At 33.1% G+C, this 21,192-nt stretch overlaps 1 protein-coding gene across 2 annotated transcripts; it reads right to left on the reverse strand.

Moving 5' to 3' along the window:
* Window positions 1–277: 277 nt before the first annotated feature.
* Window positions 278–4,002, reverse strand: LOC115882120. 2 transcript variants are annotated; one of them, XM_030899965.1, is made up of 8 exons: window positions 3,450–3,985; window positions 2,185–2,427; window positions 1,994–2,130; window positions 1,726–1,943; window positions 1,402–1,589; window positions 1,118–1,298; window positions 938–1,065; window positions 278–717 (listed from the first exon to the last, which is right to left on the reverse strand). In XM_030899965.1, exons 5-8 carry the CDS (start codon window positions 1,477–1,479, stop codon window positions 382–384), a joined length of 723 nt encoding a protein of 240 aa, XP_030755825.1. In that variant the 5' UTR covers window positions 1,480–1,589; window positions 1,726–1,943; window positions 1,994–2,130; window positions 2,185–2,427; window positions 3,450–3,985; the 3' UTR covers window positions 278–381. The 2 variants fall into 2 exon arrangements, with proteins under 2 accessions (XP_030755825.1, XP_030755826.1); XM_030899966.1 differs by lacking the exons at window positions 278–717; window positions 938–1,065 and having other exon boundaries at window positions 1,164–1,298; window positions 3,450–4,002.
* Window positions 4,003–21,192: the final 17,190 nt, after the last annotated feature.

Genomic DNA, 21,192 nt, shown 5'->3' on the forward strand with positions numbered 1-21,192 from the left:
CGTTACCATCTTGCTTATTTATCAAGGACTGTAATAATTGCTCAATTTGTATATTGTCATTTTCCACACTATCTGTTAAATTTAGATTGGAAAATTCGGTAAAATCCGGATTTTCTGCAGTAATCGCACCATCATCATTAACTGCATTATCCAAATGTTCTTGTTGTAAAGCGGGATTAATAGTTAAATTATCTCTATCAGTAGTTTCGTGACTTTTTAAATGTTTTCGGAAAGAGTTTAAAACACAAAATGCTCTAAAGCAATTAGAAATTGTACATTATCTTTCAAATTGTGTTCGTTTTTTAAATGATAGATTATTCCTTTTATGGAGGGAATATTAATACAACAAACAAAACATAACATTTTTTAAAATAACTTAACTTAGGACATATGTTTTTTTATGTCGCTTAAAATTGTTGTAAGGGATATATATGACTTTTCATTTTCATGAATATTATAAATTCCCTTTTGTAGTAGGAGCCACGCTAACTTAGCTTCAGGCGGATACTGAGCGCCAAGAGCAAAATAGAGTTTGAAGGTTACATCAATTGCTTTTAATGGGCTCTCTACTTTATATACAGCGTCATTAACACTAACGTAACTCGCCACAATATTTTTCAACTCCCCAACCCAAATCGGCACTGGTTGAGCTGTAAGTCCGAAGGCTTGGTACTTATCCTTTCGTTGCTCTAACGTAATTTCTACATCAGCAGCGCTCTAAATCGTAGTACAAATATCTATGCTTAAAAAAATGTAAAATTGAAAGCTCCCAATTCTTATTAAAAATCAAATTTATGTCATCAACATGAACTGTTTAATAAAGCGCTCTTAAGGTTAATAAGATTTTTTCAGAACTAGAAAATACAATCCCCCCCCCCCTTGTTAGTTTATGAAATACACCCAGGGTGATTTATTGATAACTTATTCTATTTCTTACCTTAACATGAATAATGAACCCCTCTTTAGCCTCCAATTTACTTGGGCGCCATTTATTTTTGGACTTGATGGGGGCTTGACTTGCAAAGACAAATGGTAAAACACTTAATATAAATAGTTGGTCTGCATCTAAAAGATAGGTTATTAAATTAATGCATATTACTTTTAATAGCGCACATACCATCGAGATTCTCTAATTTGGAATTGTCAAGGTTCTTAGTTTTTGAATAGTTTTCAATGACTGTTTTTAGGAACTTATTACCACTCTCTGATAATTTTACCACCGCTGTAGTAAATTTTTCCAACTTATTATAAAATGTATTTTCCTGACCCGGGTGCAGTCTGTTGAAATCATCAACAAGCTGAAAAAAAACACATTTTTAGAAATAAACTTCAGCATTAGGTAGGTAGTCACATTAATACCAAATTTTTCTCAGATGAATAAAATACCTATAGAAAACCTACCAAAGCATAGCCAAGCGGGCATCTGAGAGCGGGGAATGTTTTGAAATAATTGAAAATACTTATTTCAGATTTCAACATCTGCTCTCTGACGGAAAACGTTTCCTTCCAGAAGTCTTCAACTTTCGTGAAAGGTTCAATATTATTTTTCAACCATGTTAAATGGTCTTCATCGTAACCCTCTTGAACAGCTATAATTAAAAATATAGTAAGAATACAAGTAAAAAAATCATATAAAAAATAATATAACAAAACTAATTAAAAAGTTAAAGGGTAAAAAAACAAAAAAAACTATTAAATTAAAAAGTACAACCACAACTTACTTACCAGAACAACTTTGCTCCTGTTTACCCTTTTTCACATTAAGGAGGCCCAGATTTCTATATTGCTTTCTAACCTGTATATAGTGGTGGTATCACTTTCCGCTGGCAGCCCTCGTATCTCCATTTTCTGTCACATAAGGCAGATAATATACGCCTGGGCCTTCATGGGGAAATAGATCATATATTTCTTGAGCAAGGGTTTTGAAGCGCTCAGAAGAAATGCTAAAATCAATTTTATAAAAAAAATATGACTAAGAGCCAAACGCCTTTACCGTTTCCTGGGGTTATTTGATAACTCATTGCTGATAATAAGGGAAACCAATTTTTGTCTTAAAAAGACTCCGCCGGATTTGTAACTAGCCACGATCAGTCGACCTTCCTCAGTATCATCGATTAACCGCTTAACAGTCTAGAATTGGAACAATATACAGAAAAAAGTTGTAAGAAAATAAAATAAGCTTACTGCAGTACTTAAACTAAGCATTCCAGGATTTGGAATGTAGGGCAGACCCACGGTTGCTTTCAAACTGAAAGAATCTGGGTGAAGTCCTTTAGGAATGTCATCTTTGATTTCTAATAAAATCGGTTCAGAAATAGAGCTAACCACTGATACTGTCGATGATGGTGACTGAACTCCTATATTATCTGGTGCTGATGAAGGGCCAGCTATATCTGTGAAGGCCTCAGGTGAAAATGCTGAAATGTCCTGAAACGTAAAAAATAAATAATGACCTTACCGAGTATTATTTTTTTTACTTCCGGTTTTATCAGAAATCGCCGCACCTTATCATTTTTAAATGGGACACTCTGTATATTTTTTGCTTTTCGAATTATAGATTATTTTACGCCCAAATGCAACATGTAAGAAACTACAAAACCTTACATACAGTACCTTTCTTTAATGTCCTCCCCACCCTCTAAATCCTAAACGCTTTGAGATGAAAAATTGAAATCTGGAGGGTCAAAATAAGGTACAAAATACTACATTTTAACATATAATTGACAGTCCTAGATTTCAAGATGGCGGCTGGGCGCCATGTTGGATATTTTTTTAATGAAACACCCTGTATATTTTTCATTTTTGATTATCTTGATTAATCTATTATTATTATTATTATTAATCTAAACATTTTTTGTTAAAAACTTCCCATACCTAAGAGCAACCGTTTTCAAGATACAAGCAACTGAAAATCGACATTTTGTCACAATTTCAAATTTACAGTTCAACAACGGTTAGAGATAGGAAAAAATGAATTTAACTCTTCTATCTTAACTTTTCAAGAGCTATCTGATGTTATAAAATTAAGGGTGGTACCATGAGTACCAAATTTGGTACTTCAAGTTGGTACATTATCGTAAGTACCCTCGGATTTATGTCTGACGCTCCAAATTTCAATTTTCTATCTCGAAACGTTTAGGATATAGAGGGAGGGAGGGACGTTAATGTAAAGCACTATATACTAATAAGTAAAAAAAGATCAAAGTAAATAAAAGTAAAGTAAATCGAAATAAAACATAAATACCTACCTTACAAAGAAAAAATTAAGTTTACATTTTTCAAGAAGTAGTGTATTCAGTGTTTTTAAATACAAAAATAAAATTTAATAAAAAAAACAAATTTGGGAAAATGTAGATCGATAAGCGATGCATTCGGACGTAATGATCTGTAAATCCCAAATAGCAAAAAAATATACCGGGTTTATGTTTTAGCATATAAATGTGACTTACTCTATCAGTAAAAGTTGTATCCTCATCAGTTGCAGCATCAATGTCCATAGGCACATCAATTAGAGCTTGATAGGCCTTCAAGTGGGACCAAAACTTTGTCTTGATAGGCCTTCAAGTGGGACCAAAATCTTTACGGATCAATCACTTGTCTATGGGTAGCGTGACTATTTTATAATTATGAAAAAACAATTAAGTTGAGCGGAAGGCAAACTTGGATAAGAAGTACATCGACTCTTTGGAGCGTATGTTTAATGCTTTGTCTTAGTGCTGTTAGTCTCTCAAATCTATTATAACTTACGGCCTTAATTGCGGCCTTAATTGCGGCCCGACCTCTGTCTGTAAATATGTAGCTCATTTTTCGAGACTTTTCGGGACTGCTCTGGAGATATTCGAGTTTCGCGAACCCGTTCATAAGGATCTTATTTATATACTTTTAAAACACTCTTATTTTTTACTATAGAAATAAAACGGCCGAGTTTTTAGAAAACATTTAAATTTAATATTAAAAAGAAAATAAAGAACAAATAAAAAAATATATATATATGATCGAAATTACTTGTTATTACTAAAAATGGAAAAGAGATGGAAAAATACAAGAAAATTGTCTGGTGTCTGCTTTGTTGAAAAATCTGATAATTACATAATCAATTGAACTTTCATTACTAAATCTTACTACAACACATTAAAATAATTTTAGAGAAGAAAATTAAAAACATTTGACAAAAGGACATAAAAAAAATACTATTAGCAGACACTTAAAAACTACAGGGGGTCACATCGTGAACCTTACCGAGTTTCGCTAACCCGAGAGAGAACCGTCTCTTTTAGAAACTTAAACCGAACTAACTTTTCTGCCTAAAAACAGCCCCGAGGTTCCAACATTACAGGGTTGAAGGGTGGTGCATTCGGTACTTCGCCAATAGGATCATCCCTAAAGGTACTGTTCTTTGCTTGATTGGTCGGCTTGACACCGCCCTTCAAACCAAATTGGTTCGACCTCCCGTTGTTAGATGGCAGTACTATGACCATTTTACGTATTTAATTCTCGTTTACGTCTAGTTACGTGCTTTCCTAAAGTTCCCAGATCCTTTACAAATATCCGGCGATAGTTACATGTTATCAAGGGTGGTTATTGGTTTTACAACGTCCCAGTGTTTTTATCTAAGGTCTATCTTTACAATTTTTCTGTTTACTTCTAAGTACTACAGTTTATTTGCTTTGCCCTTCTATAAGTTTGGGAATTCAAAAATAGTCACGTTTGAAAGATGTTTGTTTTATTACTTCCTGTTAAAAGACCCTCTCCCGAAACTAATAACCGAAAACATCGACTTGAACGTAAAGGATATAGGAAATAATCTGTTAATAATATAAATAATAATATATAGGAAATAATCTGTTACAATTTGCCCTCCCCTTAAGAGGGAAGCTATTGTTTCCAAAAAATATAAAAATAAACTAAATCTGAAAAGAAACAATATAAGAAATATGACGCAAATAAAATTAAATAAGATAATATGGTCAACACAAATGAAACAATAGGTTCACGATATGATTCCTGCTTACATTAAGCTAATCTAATACTAACTATTAAAAATTACACTTAATACTAAAAATATATCTGCGGCGAACAATTTGCTTTCGCGCAACCCGATCACTATTACTCGATCGATGAAACACTCCACTCCCGTTCTCACAGTTCTTGATCGATGCTTAATTTCTTCTGTAGATGGAACCGGAATAATGTGGATGTTTCCATGAATAGTATGTGGATGTCTCATTCAGATTAACCATAGGACCTCGCTGGAACTGCGCTGCTAGTTGGAGATTAACCAAAATTCCGCTTCGACGTTATAATAAATCTGGATTTAGGTTCTGCATGAAGGAATCCATCTTGTTACCCTTCTCACTGATGTCATCTGATGACGTTTATTGGCAAACTGAATTATGAAAAGTAGGTACACATGTCTTGAGTGGAAACTGGCATAGGTCACACGAACGAACGCATGCCTATAGAGGTTAAACCGCCTCTGCTCGGTCCTCCGTGCCTCGTTTGTAATCTCTTACTATGCATCAAGTCCATTCTAGACAGTGTGGCTTTCAATCAGAGAGGTTATAAGGGTCGCTTCTATGTTGCTTCCATATCCATATTACGTTATTGATTTCTTCTGACCGTTCTCCTTTTCACTTTGAACAAGCGTCTCTATAGAACTAGCGTCTCTCTCTTTCTGAGCTGCAGGATTTAGTTGCAGGATAGCCAGATGTGTTTCCACTCCCTAACTGTGTCGAGGTTAGACATATTTTAACTAACAGAATGATATCTGAGTCTTCTCTATCTTCACATGCTTTTAACTGATCCCATTCAAATTGTTAAACTTGGTTAAAAATGTTACTATACCAACTGTCCAATACTTTAAATTCCGAATGATTACTAACTCCTTTCTTATAACGTGTCTTTATGTTGTCTGTTCGAATTATTAAATTCGGGTATACGTATGTAGTTTTAGTGCAACTATCCGATTAATAGGTGGCATTGGACACCACGCTTACTTCTAGTTGGATGCCTATTCTATCCGCTAAATCTAACTGATTTATAGCTTTTAGGAGACTAAACGAATTGACTGACTAAATTAGTTGTTGGAAATCAATAACTATTGGTTTTTGAACATGCCTAACCTTCTGGTAACCGTAATTCAAATTGATCTTCTAGCTGAACATTACTTTGGTTTTCAAGATACTGCATGACAAATACTCCTGACATGGTTAACCTTTCAGAGAACATCACACTGTAGTATTCAGAATATCCTTTACCCATCTGTTGCGATCTTACAAGTCCCGCAAGATATCCCTCTTCTTCGTCCCTTAATGGTATAAATCTAATAAAGTAAGTCTATGGTCGTGAGGTAGACCGCTGGCAGAATAAGGAATCCATAAACTTAAAATTTACTGTAACATAAAAAAAAACTTTAAAACGCTCTGAACTATAGCTGAAAAAACTACCAATAGCATAATACATGAAATCTATGGTCATTGGTATCGACTTATTTTTATACCCTAATACATCTTCTGCTTGCTCTACGTTTCTATCGTCCCCGGTATTCTCCTTTCTAAACCTCTGTACACCTATACATACATCTTAGATCTAACGTTAACTGTTTCACTTCTGATATATTATCATCATCGAGCTCCAGGGTTAGCTAATTTTCTATATTTTTAACAAATTGTTCCCTTAATTAAAATTCAGAAATCCTAAAACTTAAAACATCACTTTTATTCTTGTCCCTAATTCGTAGTATAGGATAATAACACTCTGTCTATTATGATAAAAAAATAAAAAAAAAAATCTTATCAAAAGAATTCAATTAATAACATAAATTTCAAATCAAATCGTGTCTACGTTAGTAATAAAAAAAATAATTATTAAAACCTCATAAGCTAAAGCTCTTTAAAAAAATATATCTGTGACTTATTAATTAAATTAAGTAAAATTTAGATAAAGAGTTATAAAATAAGAAAGATTGATAAATAGATAAAGACTTATTAAATTAAATAAAAAAAATATTGCAGGAAAAATTCTCATAGGCAAAGTAATTATCTGAAACGCTGAAAGAAAAACAAATTATCCATTAGGTTACTGTTATAACTTACAAAACCTTTTTTCTAGACCCAGGTAATGGTCTATCTAACAAAACCCTGTATACTAGCCATAAAAGGTAAATAGCATTTAAATGAAAAAAGTTTTTGGCAAATATATATCAATAAAAAAAAATAAAAAAATCGTAAAACATAGGATATTATCTGAAAAACCATTATTTAAATCTCAAAATAAATTTACTAAAATTTAATGAAAAGGAAATGTAATAAGTAAGTAAATTTAGGTAAAATAGAATAAACAATGAAACTCTTTAAGTTAATACAAAAAATCTATAAACCTTCAAAGCCTATATTTAAAATAAAAATATTTTTAATACCTCATAAAAAAAATTAGTCTTGAAAATAAAATACCCGAAAATAACCTTTAACGCTATTTTCTTTCATCTCTAAACAATAAATCACCACTCAATTAAGACATAAAAACTATTACTCTTCCTGAAATAAAAAAATGGTATACAAAAAAAATTATCAAATACCAACATATAAAAAAACGTAAAAATATTCAGATTGTAAAATCATTGTGTTCTTTCAGTGTACCTTTAAAAAAATTATGCAAATTATTACTCTGAACCTTTCTTTTGTTTTATCCTTTTAGAATTCCTCTGTTAAATTATACTAACCCTTTCTCTATCAGTATATTTTTCTTCTTATAAGATGTTCGATCTTCAAAAGTATCTGGTGTATGATTTTTCCCATATGTAAGGTTTCTAAACTTCTCCGATGTCTCATATGCCTGTTGGCTTTTAGCGGTTTATATCCTTGGCAGATATATACCTATATATCTCTACATAACCCTGGAATTCTCAATTTTCCCTGGAGTCCAACTCCTGCTCCGCCATATCTAGATGCCTACATTCTATCTTTGAATGCAACCCATATGAACGATCTGGGTGTTTATTCGGATCGTCCAGTCTACTTCTTCCACAGGTACAAAATTTTATGAGACGGGTGGATTTACTTATGGTCTGAGGTGTGGCTGTCAAATTTAGTATACAAATAACGATTTCTCTGTTCTGTTGTTTAATGGGTTCTGGTATCTTTACTATTGTAGCCGCAGAGTTCTTTCTGCTGCGGTAAGGTTCAACAGTTCACAAATCACAGTGCCCGTAGGGACTCGAGTACTTACAGATACACTATATTTGCAACCATGTAAACCTGGTATAATTATTTCCTCACAAAGCTTAATCGAACCAGGTTGCTTAGAACAAGCTAATTCTTCACCGGGAATGTGACCAGCATTCAGTAGTTTTAAACTTGTGAGTACTTTCTGGTTTATTATTTTTCCATGAGTTATTCGTATACCTTTGCGGTCTATTGTACTCTTCGAATTGAGGGTTCGAATTTTCCTCGCTACGTGGTCCTTCAGCATTCCTGCCTTCACAGTGTAGCTCGTTGTTTATGTGCAGTACCTTGTTGCCCCTGACTTGCATACAATAATCGACTAAAGTGGATCCCCTGTGCCCCTAGCTGTGAACTTCCTTCACATGCCCTGTGGACTTCCTCCACACTGTCTATACCCGACAGTACTGTCTATTCCAGACAAAAATTTAAACTCGGGTTTTCAGCCCCTCTGAGTTTTGGCACGCTCTAGTCGATAGGTTCCTGTCCCCTTGACTTCGTATGCCATCACTGACCTCCTTATCAGTGAACGCAAGTTTCACACTTATTGTCCTGGATGACAAATCCGTGGCAGAATTAGACGTACATCTGATATGTCCACACTGCACTTCTCAATTTTCCTCTTTAGTTTGTCGATAGTCCTTAGCAATTCTTCTGGACTAGGAGTAGAAATACCTTCTGCTCCTTTCTCCTAAAACTGATGGTTGTTCTTATCCATAATTATTCCTTTTAACCCTTTTTTACCTAACGTGCTTACTTATGCTTTTCGGAGACTGTCTGGCCACCCTTACTGAGTGCCTAGATGAGATCCAACGTCCTTTGTGTAGTTTGAAAAGAAACGTTGACCTGAAGCCCATAAACCAATTTGCCAACTGTGAACAACATCCTCTTCTAAACACAACCTTACATGCCTTACGCAACTTACATGCGTCCCCTTTTATCTCTGAGACATTTTCGAAAATCCACTTCTTTTTTTCCGACTCTACATTTAAGTTACCCTCGTAGTTTCTCGTTTCTCCCAATAACCTACGACCAGTGTCATAAAACTGACCGGTAATACCTCCGTCGCTCAGGTATCTACTCTTGATGAAAAAAAACCTTAGAGTATAAATATACAATCATACTGATATAGCCGTTGGATTCCTTATTTAATTTTTCTTAATTGAAAACAAATCTTACTTGTAGGTAAGTTGCAAAAATAAATGAAATAAATACAAAAGATGAATAATAAATTAAGTATACGGGAGAATTAAGATTGTCCCAAACCCTATCATAAACATAAAAAAATGCAACACAAAAAAATGCTTTAAAACCTTGTCTAGCCAAGTTATACCTATTACTAGAACTGTCTCCGTTCTTACAACCGTAATAAAACTTGTCGGCCTTTCCCGAAACGTAATAGCATAAAAAAAATATATCCAAATTAAAATATTACCTATAAATTAGCTATAGGAAAAACATACGTATTCACTTTACTTCTGAATAAAACAATAAGGGTTTACGACAATACTTAATTCTATATGACGACATGGGAATACTTTTTAGCATGTCGAAAGAGTTCGGTTTAATCTTTCATGCTGACTACAAAAAAAAATCCATGCAGTTTTAGTTACTTAAAAAAACTAGGTACTTCGTTGATTGCTATGAGAAGAATAGCTAACAGATTTTGATTCTAGAGGCTGGCTATGCAATTTCCTTGCCATGATATTTACGCCTTAATTCCCGTTAATTACTTTCCCGTAATCTATTTACTAATAACATTCAAGTTTCCCTAACATAAAAAAATATCTATTTAATCTTTATGATTTTTTCTTAAAACAAAAGACTATTCAAGAATTAAATACTCTAATTTAGCGCAAATTCTACTTTAGACAAAAACTATTCTCGTAATTATTCTTTAAGAGGAAAAAAAACTTAAAATCAACAAAACCAAAATTATTTAAATTTTCTACGTAATCCTTAAATCACTCTTATCGTTGAAACAAAAAAAATATATAAAAATATAGAATGCATTTCATAAGTCTGTAATAAAATCAAATATCATGAACGAAATTACTTTAAATCCATAAATTAAATATTTGTTAAAAAAAACTCAAAATATCTTGTGCCGCCGCTATGTCTAAAACAAAATACATTAAACCAAGACAAAACATCAAAATTAATAGAATTATAACATTTTTATCACTAAGATCCCATTAACAAACATACCAGAAAATAAATTTCAGATGGATTATAAAAATATTCATTCAACTTATTACAATTATCACCTTAATAGAATAACTATTAATATTCAATTAATACTGTTAAAATCACAAAAAGAAGTTAAAAGAAATCGAGAAAAATAAATTTAGTTATTTCTTTTTTTTTAAGCAAAAATAAACCCAAAAACAAGAATTACGTACTACAAATTAGTTTTTTTCAAGATTCCCTTAGCAATAACCAAATTTTAAATCAAAAATATAATCAAAAACAATAATCTGGGTACTACAAATTAATTATTTGTGTAACCCCTTAGCTGTAACCAAATTTTAAATAAAAAATAAAATCAAAAGTAATAATCTAGGTCCTACAAATTAATTATTTTTGTATCCCCTGAGCTGCCACCAAATTTTATGTGACAAATCTTTACGGATCAATCACTTGTCTATGGGTAGCGTGACTATTTTATAATTATGAAAAAACAATTAAGTTGAGCGGAAGGCAAACTTGGATAAGAAGTACATCGACTCTTTGGAGCGTATGTTTAATGCTTTGTCTTAGTGCTGTTAGTCTCTCAAATCTATTATATAACTTACCTTAATTGCGGCCCGACCGCACCATATTCATATACTTTTAAAACACTCTTATTTTTTACTATAGAAATAAAACGGCCGAGTTTTTAGAAAACATTTAAATTTAATATTAAAAAGAAAATAAAGAACAAATAAAAAAAATATATATATATGATCGAAATTACTAAAAATGGAAAAGAGATGGAAAAATACAAGAAAATTGTCTGGTGTCTGCTTTGTTGAAAAATCTGATAATTACATAATCAATTGAACTTTCATTACTAAATCTTACTACAACACATTAAAATAATTTTAGAGAAGAAAATTAAAAACATTTGACAAAAGGACATAAAAAAATACTACTAGCAGACACTTGAAAACTACAGGGGGTCACATCGTGAACCTTACCGAGTTTCGCGAACCCGAGAGAGAACCGTCTCTTTTAGAAACTTAAACCGAACTAACTTTTCTGCCTAAAAACAGCCCCGAGGTTCCAACATTACAGGGTTGAAGGGTGGTGCATTCGGTACTTCGCCAATAGGATCATCCCTAAAGGTACTGTTCTTTGCTTGATTGGTCAGCTTGACACCGCCCTTCAAACCGATTTAGTTTGCGATCTGGTTTTAGGGATTTTCTGTGCTATATTGCTAGCTGATGAATGCCTAAGTCTTGAACCTTCAAGCGAAGCCGAAGATGCAGCTGTAATCAATGGTTTAACGAAATCCCTATATTTCACAGATTTACTACCCCTCAACTGTCCTAACGGACTAAAATCTCTTTTGTGAACGCTGGTTTGCTTCAATGTTTTCTAAAATTGAACTCTATCGTTTTCAGTAAAGTGCATAGGTTTCTTTAGAAATAACAATTCATATAAACCACGATTTCTAAGTTCTACAGTTTATTTGCTTTGCCCTTCTATAAGTTTGGGAATTCAAAAATAGTCACGTTTGAAAGATGTTTGTTTTATTACTTCCTGTTAAAAGACCCTCTCCCGAAACTAATAACCGAAAACATCGACTTGAACTTAAAGGATATAGGAAATAATCTGTTAATAATATAAATAATAATATATAGGAAATAATCTGTTACAACTTAACTCTTGGTCCGATTTTAGGAATAAGCTCCTTAAGTGTTTCCATATTTAAAATTTTAGTGCCCCTAAATCAATTTCATTTTCTGTAATAAAACTAGTTTTTAAACACTCAAAATGACGGTTTTAGAAGAGTTAAGTCAAAGAAACGTCAACAACTTTTCAAAGTTACAAAAATTCGAGGGGCGATTGTTTTAAACCCAAACAATTCTTTGAACAATTCTAGAAACGGTACTTTTTAACCCCCGAACAGGGCTACTATCGAGTACATGTCCAAAGCCAGGACTCCCTCATGGACCCGCCCCCCTCCTTAATTTTTGAACAGATCAGTAAGTACAACTTGACAAGTATAGCTAGAGACGTGAGACATATAAATCTCCCTCTATCGTGTGCGCGACCGGTGCTATCTCCAAGTCTCTTCCTATATTTGTACAACTGTACAGGGCCACATTTTGACCAATAGCTAACTTTTTTGTTTAGACCTTTTTGACACGCATGAATATATATCTGAGAAGTTTATATTTAACAGAAGTAATATGACAAAATAAATTCCACGTTCTTGAATTCACCCATATTTAAAGTAAATTGCTGTAAAAAAATAATTAAATAAATAAATAGGTAAATAACTTATATTTAGTAACAAACATAAAATAATCTCAGATATTATCAGTTCCCTTTGTAACTTCTATAATAATAAAAAATAAATTTTATTAAAAATATTAATGTGACTACTTATTTTTCTTTTGATATTAAATTAAATTCATGCATATAGTTAGTTAAGCATAATATGTTGCACAAAAAAGTTTTTTGAATGACTGGTATTACTTTGTACCATTGCGCTAAAAAAAATTGTACAAGAGATAAATTTAAAATATATTACTTCTAGACTATTATGAAAACCTAAGCCAAATTGACAATTAATTAACAAGCGGCACAACATTTCTGGCTGGTGTATGAATGTTACATGTATTTGATGATTTAAGTCAGGTGTTTTCAACAAATAAAATCTTTGCCTGTTTACCTTCTAACTATATCTGACATACGTTATTATAATGTGTAAGCAATTTGTGATGGGCTTTTTTGTGATACCTACTTGTTATTTGTAATTCTGATCAATGCTTATCCCGTAGAACTGATGGATAATCGATGAGAAACTTTAAAACACAATCAAACAGAATTCATCTATGATTGTCAGTTTCAAAAATTATTGCTAGTATTGCCAACCTTTAACCTACCTTTTTGATTTGTCACTGTTATTCTAAAAAAATACCGACTTTATTATAAATTTTTTGTACCAGTTTTTTTTAGCGCAATGGTACATGTACAGGGTGAACAAATAAGAATGGCACTCGGCCATAACTCGATAACTGTTAATAATTTTGATAATTGATAATCGGAAGAACAAAATTTATTGGGTAAAACGGCCAAGGGAAACTGTTGGAAATATATTTCAAGTACGTAGGTACGTAGGATGAGATAAAAATATAAATTTTAAATAAAATATAATTTTCTCATAAAAATCAAATCTAAAATATATCAATAAGTATTACTTATTGATATATTATTCTTTGATATTTTCTGAATAAAAATGCTTCAGAAGAAATATTTGTTAGACCTTAACTAAAGTGGTGGGGTAAGCTTGAAGTTTATTTTCGAAAAACTCTCATGACTTCGTTATGGCTGATCCGATTTCAAATAATTTGGCCTCATTTGAAAGGGCATGAGTTGCTCTACAAAAGGGTTACTTTGCTTTGTATTTTTAAAATTTTCTTTTAACGTTAGATGGCGTTAACTAAGATACTAACATATATTCGCGTTTTTCTTAAAAAAATCTATTTCTGCAGTTTAGAAGAGGGTCAAATTCCAATAATTTAAGACAAAAATAAATCTCGTATTATGTTCAGTGGCGGATTTTAATTATTTTAACTAACATTACTAACAAAAATTAGGAACGTCACTGACTTTTTCCTGATATTGATTTTTTGAACTAAGCAAACAAAAATTAAAACTTTTTTTATCTTCCAATTTTGTCGTATTTTTCGTCGTTTCCAAGAAAAAAAAATAAAAATTGCTAGACGGTCTATGAAGGACCATAAAAGTTGTTTTTATTTTTTTCTCGATAACGAAGAAAAATACGACAAAATTGGAAGATAAAAAAAGTATTTATTTTTGTAGAATTTTTGTAGAATTTCACGTAGATTTCGAATAACAAAAAAATGGGGGTTTCCATTTAAAATTATAAAAACCGGAAGTGGTTTCAACAAAACAGATATGTCAAAAAATGGGGTTTTATGCACCCCTAACTATATTAAAAAATCAAATCAACATGTCTTAAGCTGTAGAAAAAAGTGTGTGGGGTGGGGGACAACATCTTGTGTCACCCGGTACGTGTTCTAATAGTCAAATCAACACAGGTGTAGTACAATGTTATGTCATCCTGTTGATGCCATCCCTGCCATCAGCAAGTCCCATAAGAATATTATTCTTTGTATGACCTTCATTTTTAAACAGAATAGATGACCTAACATTGCAACGAAGTTAACTCCGAAGTTAAGATTACTACACTAAAGACTGACGTCACACCTATTACCTATATCATTATGTAAGTACCGTTCATCATAATGTAGTACGAGTATGTATATCATAGAACAAAAACGATTTTTAAAATCTACCAACTGTATTCCAATATACCTACGTACCTAGTTATTTAACTTTTATTTTTTCTATCATTTAACTTTTAAAATAGACACTAAAAATGGTCTTGATGCCTATTAATTTCAGCAGTTTAATTAGGTAGAAAAAACTCTAGGGTAGGTGTATTGTATGCAAGGTGTATTGTATGTAGGTGTATTGTATGCTATTGTTAGTTGTGATAGTGTGATCATAGCTCGGATCATAGTTTCGTGGCGTAGTTTCACTAGGTATTCTAGATAATGATAAGAATTAGGTAATTACAATCGTGATTGTTATGGCGATTAGGTGATCCCGCCAAAATGCGGGCCATGTCATGCCGGTTGTTTCTTAGAAATGCTTCAAAGGTACTTTTACTTACTTACTTAAAAAAAGAAAATCTGTTTTTTGATCATTAAAGGTCGATTTATAAACTGAAAACGTTGCGGTTCGACGCCCGACGTTACGGTCGGTAAAAAGTTTGTTTATACGCAGGATGTTTTGTTGATTATAAATTTTTCGGTTGTTGTTGCGGTTGACGTTTTACGTCAAAAATTAACCAATTTTTAACTTCGACAGGAACGTTGACCTTGAAACGTTAGTAATAGCCAATAGAAATAATCGCAACCGCAACGTCGAACCGCACCGTTTTCACTTTATAAATCGACCTTAACACTAAGTATAGTAAGCCAAATCAAACAGGTGGATACTGTTTAAACAGTGTAAGTATGCATAATGTAGTGGAAAGTATGGAAGACGCCTATAGGTAGGTAGGTATGCTGGTAAATTAAACAATTAGGTACTTACCTCTGAATACGTCTCTTAAATTAGGGAATCCCCAGTCTTCCAGTAGAGTATCCATATTACACAACAGGTAACGGTCACGGACGTCCCGGAACACGTAAGGAGACACCAAACAAACAACGACGACGGGCGATGGGCGATGGGCGATACACGGGCGACCTGCGAAACTACGCACTTCGAAACAAAAGCGATGATGGCTTCCGCCTCGCAAGGTTGCCAAATCGTCATTATGAAAAATTATTTATAATTGTTTTTTATGACTATATATCATTTGGTGCGCAAAATAAAGTAAGAATTTTATGTTTCACCATCTCACTAGTGCTAATATAACTGTCCCCCTGGAAATAAACTATTTTTCACAATTTTATATCTAGATAATTATTGAAAAACAACAACTACGCATTATTTGAAAAATCCATGAAGTGTTGTATAACATTTTGTAAACATAATATAAAAATAATCAGATGAAATGCATTTAATTGGGTGCAGGGTTTACAGTCTGGCAATGACACATCTACAAAAAATAAAAGAAATATTGACAAAATTTGTGAGTTTCAATACTTGTTTTTGTGGTGTTGCATTTGACTACTCTAAAACAAATATTTTATGTTACTGTAAATCATGAGTTTACAGTTCTGTTTAACAAAATTGAAGGACGGGTACCAAACAGACAATAAAATGTACTCCTACAATTGTAAGAAAAGCTTCAATAATTTGTAGGACAGTTAGAGCTTACAAAATTGTAAGTTAATTCTAGCCGTGATTTTTCTGCGTGAAATTACACTCCTTACACAATAAATTCATTTTGAATACTGAAGAGGTTTAGACAATGTCTTTACTTTTATCAATCCAACTATTATGTGATTTGTCGAATCCTAACCACTTGACCAGAATTTTATTTCCTTTCTTTTTCAACACTTGCTCCACAAGATAGACTTCAGGTTGTTTAGTTTTCTGTAATTCTTCTTCGTAAAATCCACCGCTGATGGGATTGCCTTGATAATCTTCTAAAAGGTACGTTACAGGGTTTGTAATTTTTACTTTAGATACTTTGAAAAGTTCAGTAGTCCAATTTGGCGTATATCCTTTTTCAAAAAGATGTTTCTGTTTTGAGATTCTAACGGTATCGCTAATTTTAAATTTTGATTTTCCCGCTACCTTAATATGACTATAAACGCCATCTAGTAGTTTCTTCTCACTATTACTATCCACATTCTTCGGTTTCATTCCAATGGTTCTGTGTTTCGTATCGTTATAGTCTTCTGTAACTTTATTTAGTAATTCCAGCCATTTATGGTTCCCGTTCAACGTAAACGATCTAAACAATTTTTCCTTAATAGTGCGAATTACACGTTCAGCTATAGAGGCTTTCAAAGGACTAAAAGTACTGTAGTGATGGATCTTGTATTTTTTCATCAAATTTTGAAACTGACTGTTGTAATACTCTTTGCCATTATCCGACACCAACTTTTTAGGAATTCTGTTTGAAGATTTCAATATGATTTCCATTGCCTTAGTAATGTCTGGTGCAGATTTTGATTTTACAGGTTTTGTCCATAGATATTTGGAAAAACAATCAATCACAACCAAAATATATTTATAACCCTTATTCTCTCTAGAATATTGATCTAATTGAGCAAGATTGGTGACAAAAGTATCGTCTAAACCATACTGAATAAATCTTCGTCTTTTGAATTTAATACGAGCGGGTTTATGAAGTTCCCTAACGACTTGTTCTCTAGAACCCATCGCTTTGTCTAACGAAATAGTACTGGTATATGTGTATTTATATTTATTTTGGGTTAGAATTTTTACTTAATAACATATCTTCAAGGACGCCTTTTACATCAACCAAATCGTTTGATAAATCGTCTATTTTCTGGTTTGTTATTGTCTTAAACGAATCAAGCGCTCTCTGATATTGTGCTGCTATATCCGTATCAATGTTTCGTATATCATGCTCAATGTTTGATAGTTTAGAATTGATACTATCTAGTTCTAGACGTTTAGCCTTATTGGATTTTTCAATCACCGTATCTGTATAATTCTTTATCGCACTTTCCAACACATCAAAGTCTATATGCAGTTTCTTAATTATCTGATCCTCTATAGCTCCAAATTTCTTATCCATATCCGTTAGACGTGTTGAAATTTTTGAAAACGTCTCCTGCAAGTCTATCTCTAACGCCTCTAATCTTTCGGTAAGAACATTGTTAAATGCGTTTATTGTTTCCATAGAGCGAGCTTGAAATTTTATCTCTTCGCGGACTTTCCCTGCTAGCTCATCAGTATATCGTTTAGTCGATACATCGCTCTCTTCTGTAGGGTCTTCAACATTAGTTATTTTCCGATTTTCAAAATCATAATCTCCTTCAAGTGTGTGGAAAAATTCAGGTTGAGGGTGCACTAAGCTTCGCTTGGAAGATAAAGACCATCCGAACTTGTTCATGGTTGAAATAATAATGCTCAAATATCTAGTATAACACTTTATTTATAGGTTCAACTACACCTAGTTCTAACAATTCTTCAAGAATACTCATTATTTCATTCGTATGGTTTCCGTTTCCTGCTGTTTGAGAGGCATCCAGTTTACTTAATCTATCCACCAACTCGTTGACGTCATCATAATAAATATATTCTTTAGGTTTTTCATTATACTCAAGTAGTGCGGATCCAGATTTAGTTTGCGATCTGGTTTTAGGGATTTTCTGTGCTATATTGCTGGCTGATGAATGCCTAAGTCTTGAACCTTCAAGCGAAGCCGAAGATGCAGCTGTAATCAATGGTTTAACGAAATCCCTATATTTCACAGATTTACTACCTCTCAATTGTCCCAATGGACTAAAATCTCTTTTGTGAACGTTGGTTTGCTTCAATATTTTCTGAAATTGAACTCTATCGTTTTCAGTAAAGTGCATAGGTTTCTTTAGAAATAACAATTCATATAAACCACGATTTCCTTTGTAAATAGAATCGCCTACTCGTATATCACCATTTTGAAGAAAATCCACTTTTTCCGTCCCCATTTTCCAAGTTTCAGTTGGTGCATTATGTTGTAAACCATACGTATGATCTATTTCATCGGAATCTATAAAGTACTTATCGATAAATTCATGTGCTATTTTTGGATACTGATCCAAGTAGCTCTTGTACACTTCAGTTTGTTCTAGAATTGATTTTTGAAGATCTTCGTTAGCATCTTTAAATGCTTGTAGTGATTGTACTTCCATAAAAACATTATCATCATCATTATCACTGTTTCCAGACTTCTCCGCAATCATTTCAGTCGGCTGGAATTCAACATACTTTTGAGAACTGCGTTCAGGTTTCCACTGTTTCTTTATCAATATATATTTACCAAGTAGGTATGGGGGCACCTTAGACAGACAGCCACTTCCGGTCCAGACACCGAATTCCAAGAATTCTGGCGCCAGACGTATGACGTCATCAACCGTAACGTCTGGCGTATGACGTTACCACCAGTCACATCCGGCCCAGACACCGAATTCCAGGAATTCTGGCGCCAGACGTATGACGCCACCAACCGTGACGCATGAGTCATCACCTCTGAACCTTAATAAGTCAATTTATATGCATGACGTCATCCGCCTGACGTCATTTAAATTTATTTTTAATAAAAAAGTTCGGTGTAGGGTTTGAACCACGGACCTGTCGATTGCCAAGCTAACGCCTTAATCAACACGACCACAAACGTATTTAAAATTAATTGTAGGTATGTCTATATGAGGGCCCCAAACTAAAGTTGTCTCAAAGGTATAGATCACGTAATGAACGACGTTCGTACACAAGTCAAATACCATATATGAGCGCCATTCACCATATGCCATACACCTAGCCCTGCGTACCGGGGGCCCCCAAATTTATTAGCACCATTGATTTATCAAAAATAAAAGCAGAATATTTACTTACCACAAACTAGCTATAGGGGCGCAGCACCAGCAGTACCACCGGCGTAAGGTAAGTACCTAAACTATTTCTAGGTTGTGGGAGCAGCAGCAGCATACGTGTTGTTGCGACGACCACCGCTTAAAGACTGATACAAAAATAAATGTAGTTCTTATTTAAAAGTTTTTATAACAATATTGTTGAAGGTTGAGTCCTTCGGTAAACATCGGTTGTTATCGTAAACGCGTCAAAATCAACGAGCCCATCAGATGCCCTTTGTAAAAACGCATTGATTTAAGAATTTTTTAAAATTAACTAATAAGCGCAAGCATAAATCCAATGATACAATTTAGGTAAACAAAGTTGACTTCGGCAAACATCGGATGTTATCGTAAGGTACTATCCTTTGTAGCGCACGCACAATTATTATTTAACAAAAATAGTAATAAAATATTATAAAAACATAACGATTAATTAATTTAAGAGTATTAAACCAAAAGACTTTACTTTACTAAAAGATTAAACATCAAATATTGGTGCCAAAATCAACAGGGTGTGGTGCGCAAGCCCCAACAGAAAAATTACAGCAAGTACTTAACGCTATAAGAATAAAATTTAGAGATGACTAAAAGCAAACAGCTCTGAGAATCTAACCCAACAGAAAAAATATGTACAAGTACTTAACGCTATAAGAATAAAATTTGGAGATGAGACTAAAAAGCAAACAGTTCTGAGAATCTATCAACAAAAATAATTTAAAAAGTATTAAGTCAAACGTCAATTAGGTGTAAGTGCAAGCTCCAACAGAAATTTTTAAAAATACAAGGACAATAGCCCATCGTTTAACTTCGGTAAACAGCGGCTGTCAAACGTCAAAATTACGCGCCAAAATCAATAGGGTGTGGCAGAACTATCTAAATTTTCACACAAGTCCGAAACAAACAGAAAAAAAATTAAAAATCTAATGCAAAACATAACGATTAATTTAAGAGTATTAAATTAAAACAAAGATCAAACGTCAAACACTGGCTCTAAAATTACTAGGTGTGGCGCGCAAGCTCTAAAATAAATAGAAAAATCTAATGCAAAAACATAGCGATTAATTAATTATTTTAAAAGTATTAAGTCAAACGTCAACTATGTCAACTAGGTGTGGCTCTAAGCGCAAGCTCCAACAGAAAATTTTTTAAAAATATATACAAGGACAATAGCCCATCGTTTAACTTCGGTAAACATCGTTATCAAACGTCAAAATCAGCGCGCCAAAAAAACTAGGTGTGGCGGTGGCAGAAATAAACAGAAAAATTACAACAAGAGTATACCCGCAAAAACCCTTTGTAATGTAAAAAAACTTTAATATTTATCGAAACGAAGAAAATTAATTTAAGAGTATTAAATCAAAAAACAAAGCGTATTACTAAAAATACGTACTTACGAGGTTCATATGTATTATTATCTATTCACTCAACACATACACTGATGCCCTTTTTCTTCTTCAATAGCCCTTTTCACTAAACGCACTGAAAATACACAATAAATTTCTTAATGCAGTACCGTTAAAAGTTAGAAACAAACTGAACCACAACGGCTGGTCATATGGTGCAATAATTGAAAAGGATGTGACGTTGAGAGATCTAAAATAGAATTTGTTTTCACGCTAGGTGTGTGTGAATCAGCTGAAGGAAGTATGACGGCGGATACTACCATATAGTATTTTCTTTATCGCAAACAT

The sequence above is a fragment of the Sitophilus oryzae genome, unplaced genomic scaffold (genome assembly GCF_002938485.1).
Source record: "Sitophilus oryzae breed Bouriz unplaced genomic scaffold, Soryzae_2.0 scaffold_175_pilon_pilon, whole genome shotgun sequence".
Taxonomy (NCBI): Eukaryota; Metazoa; Arthropoda; class Insecta; order Coleoptera; family Curculionidae; genus Sitophilus; species Sitophilus oryzae.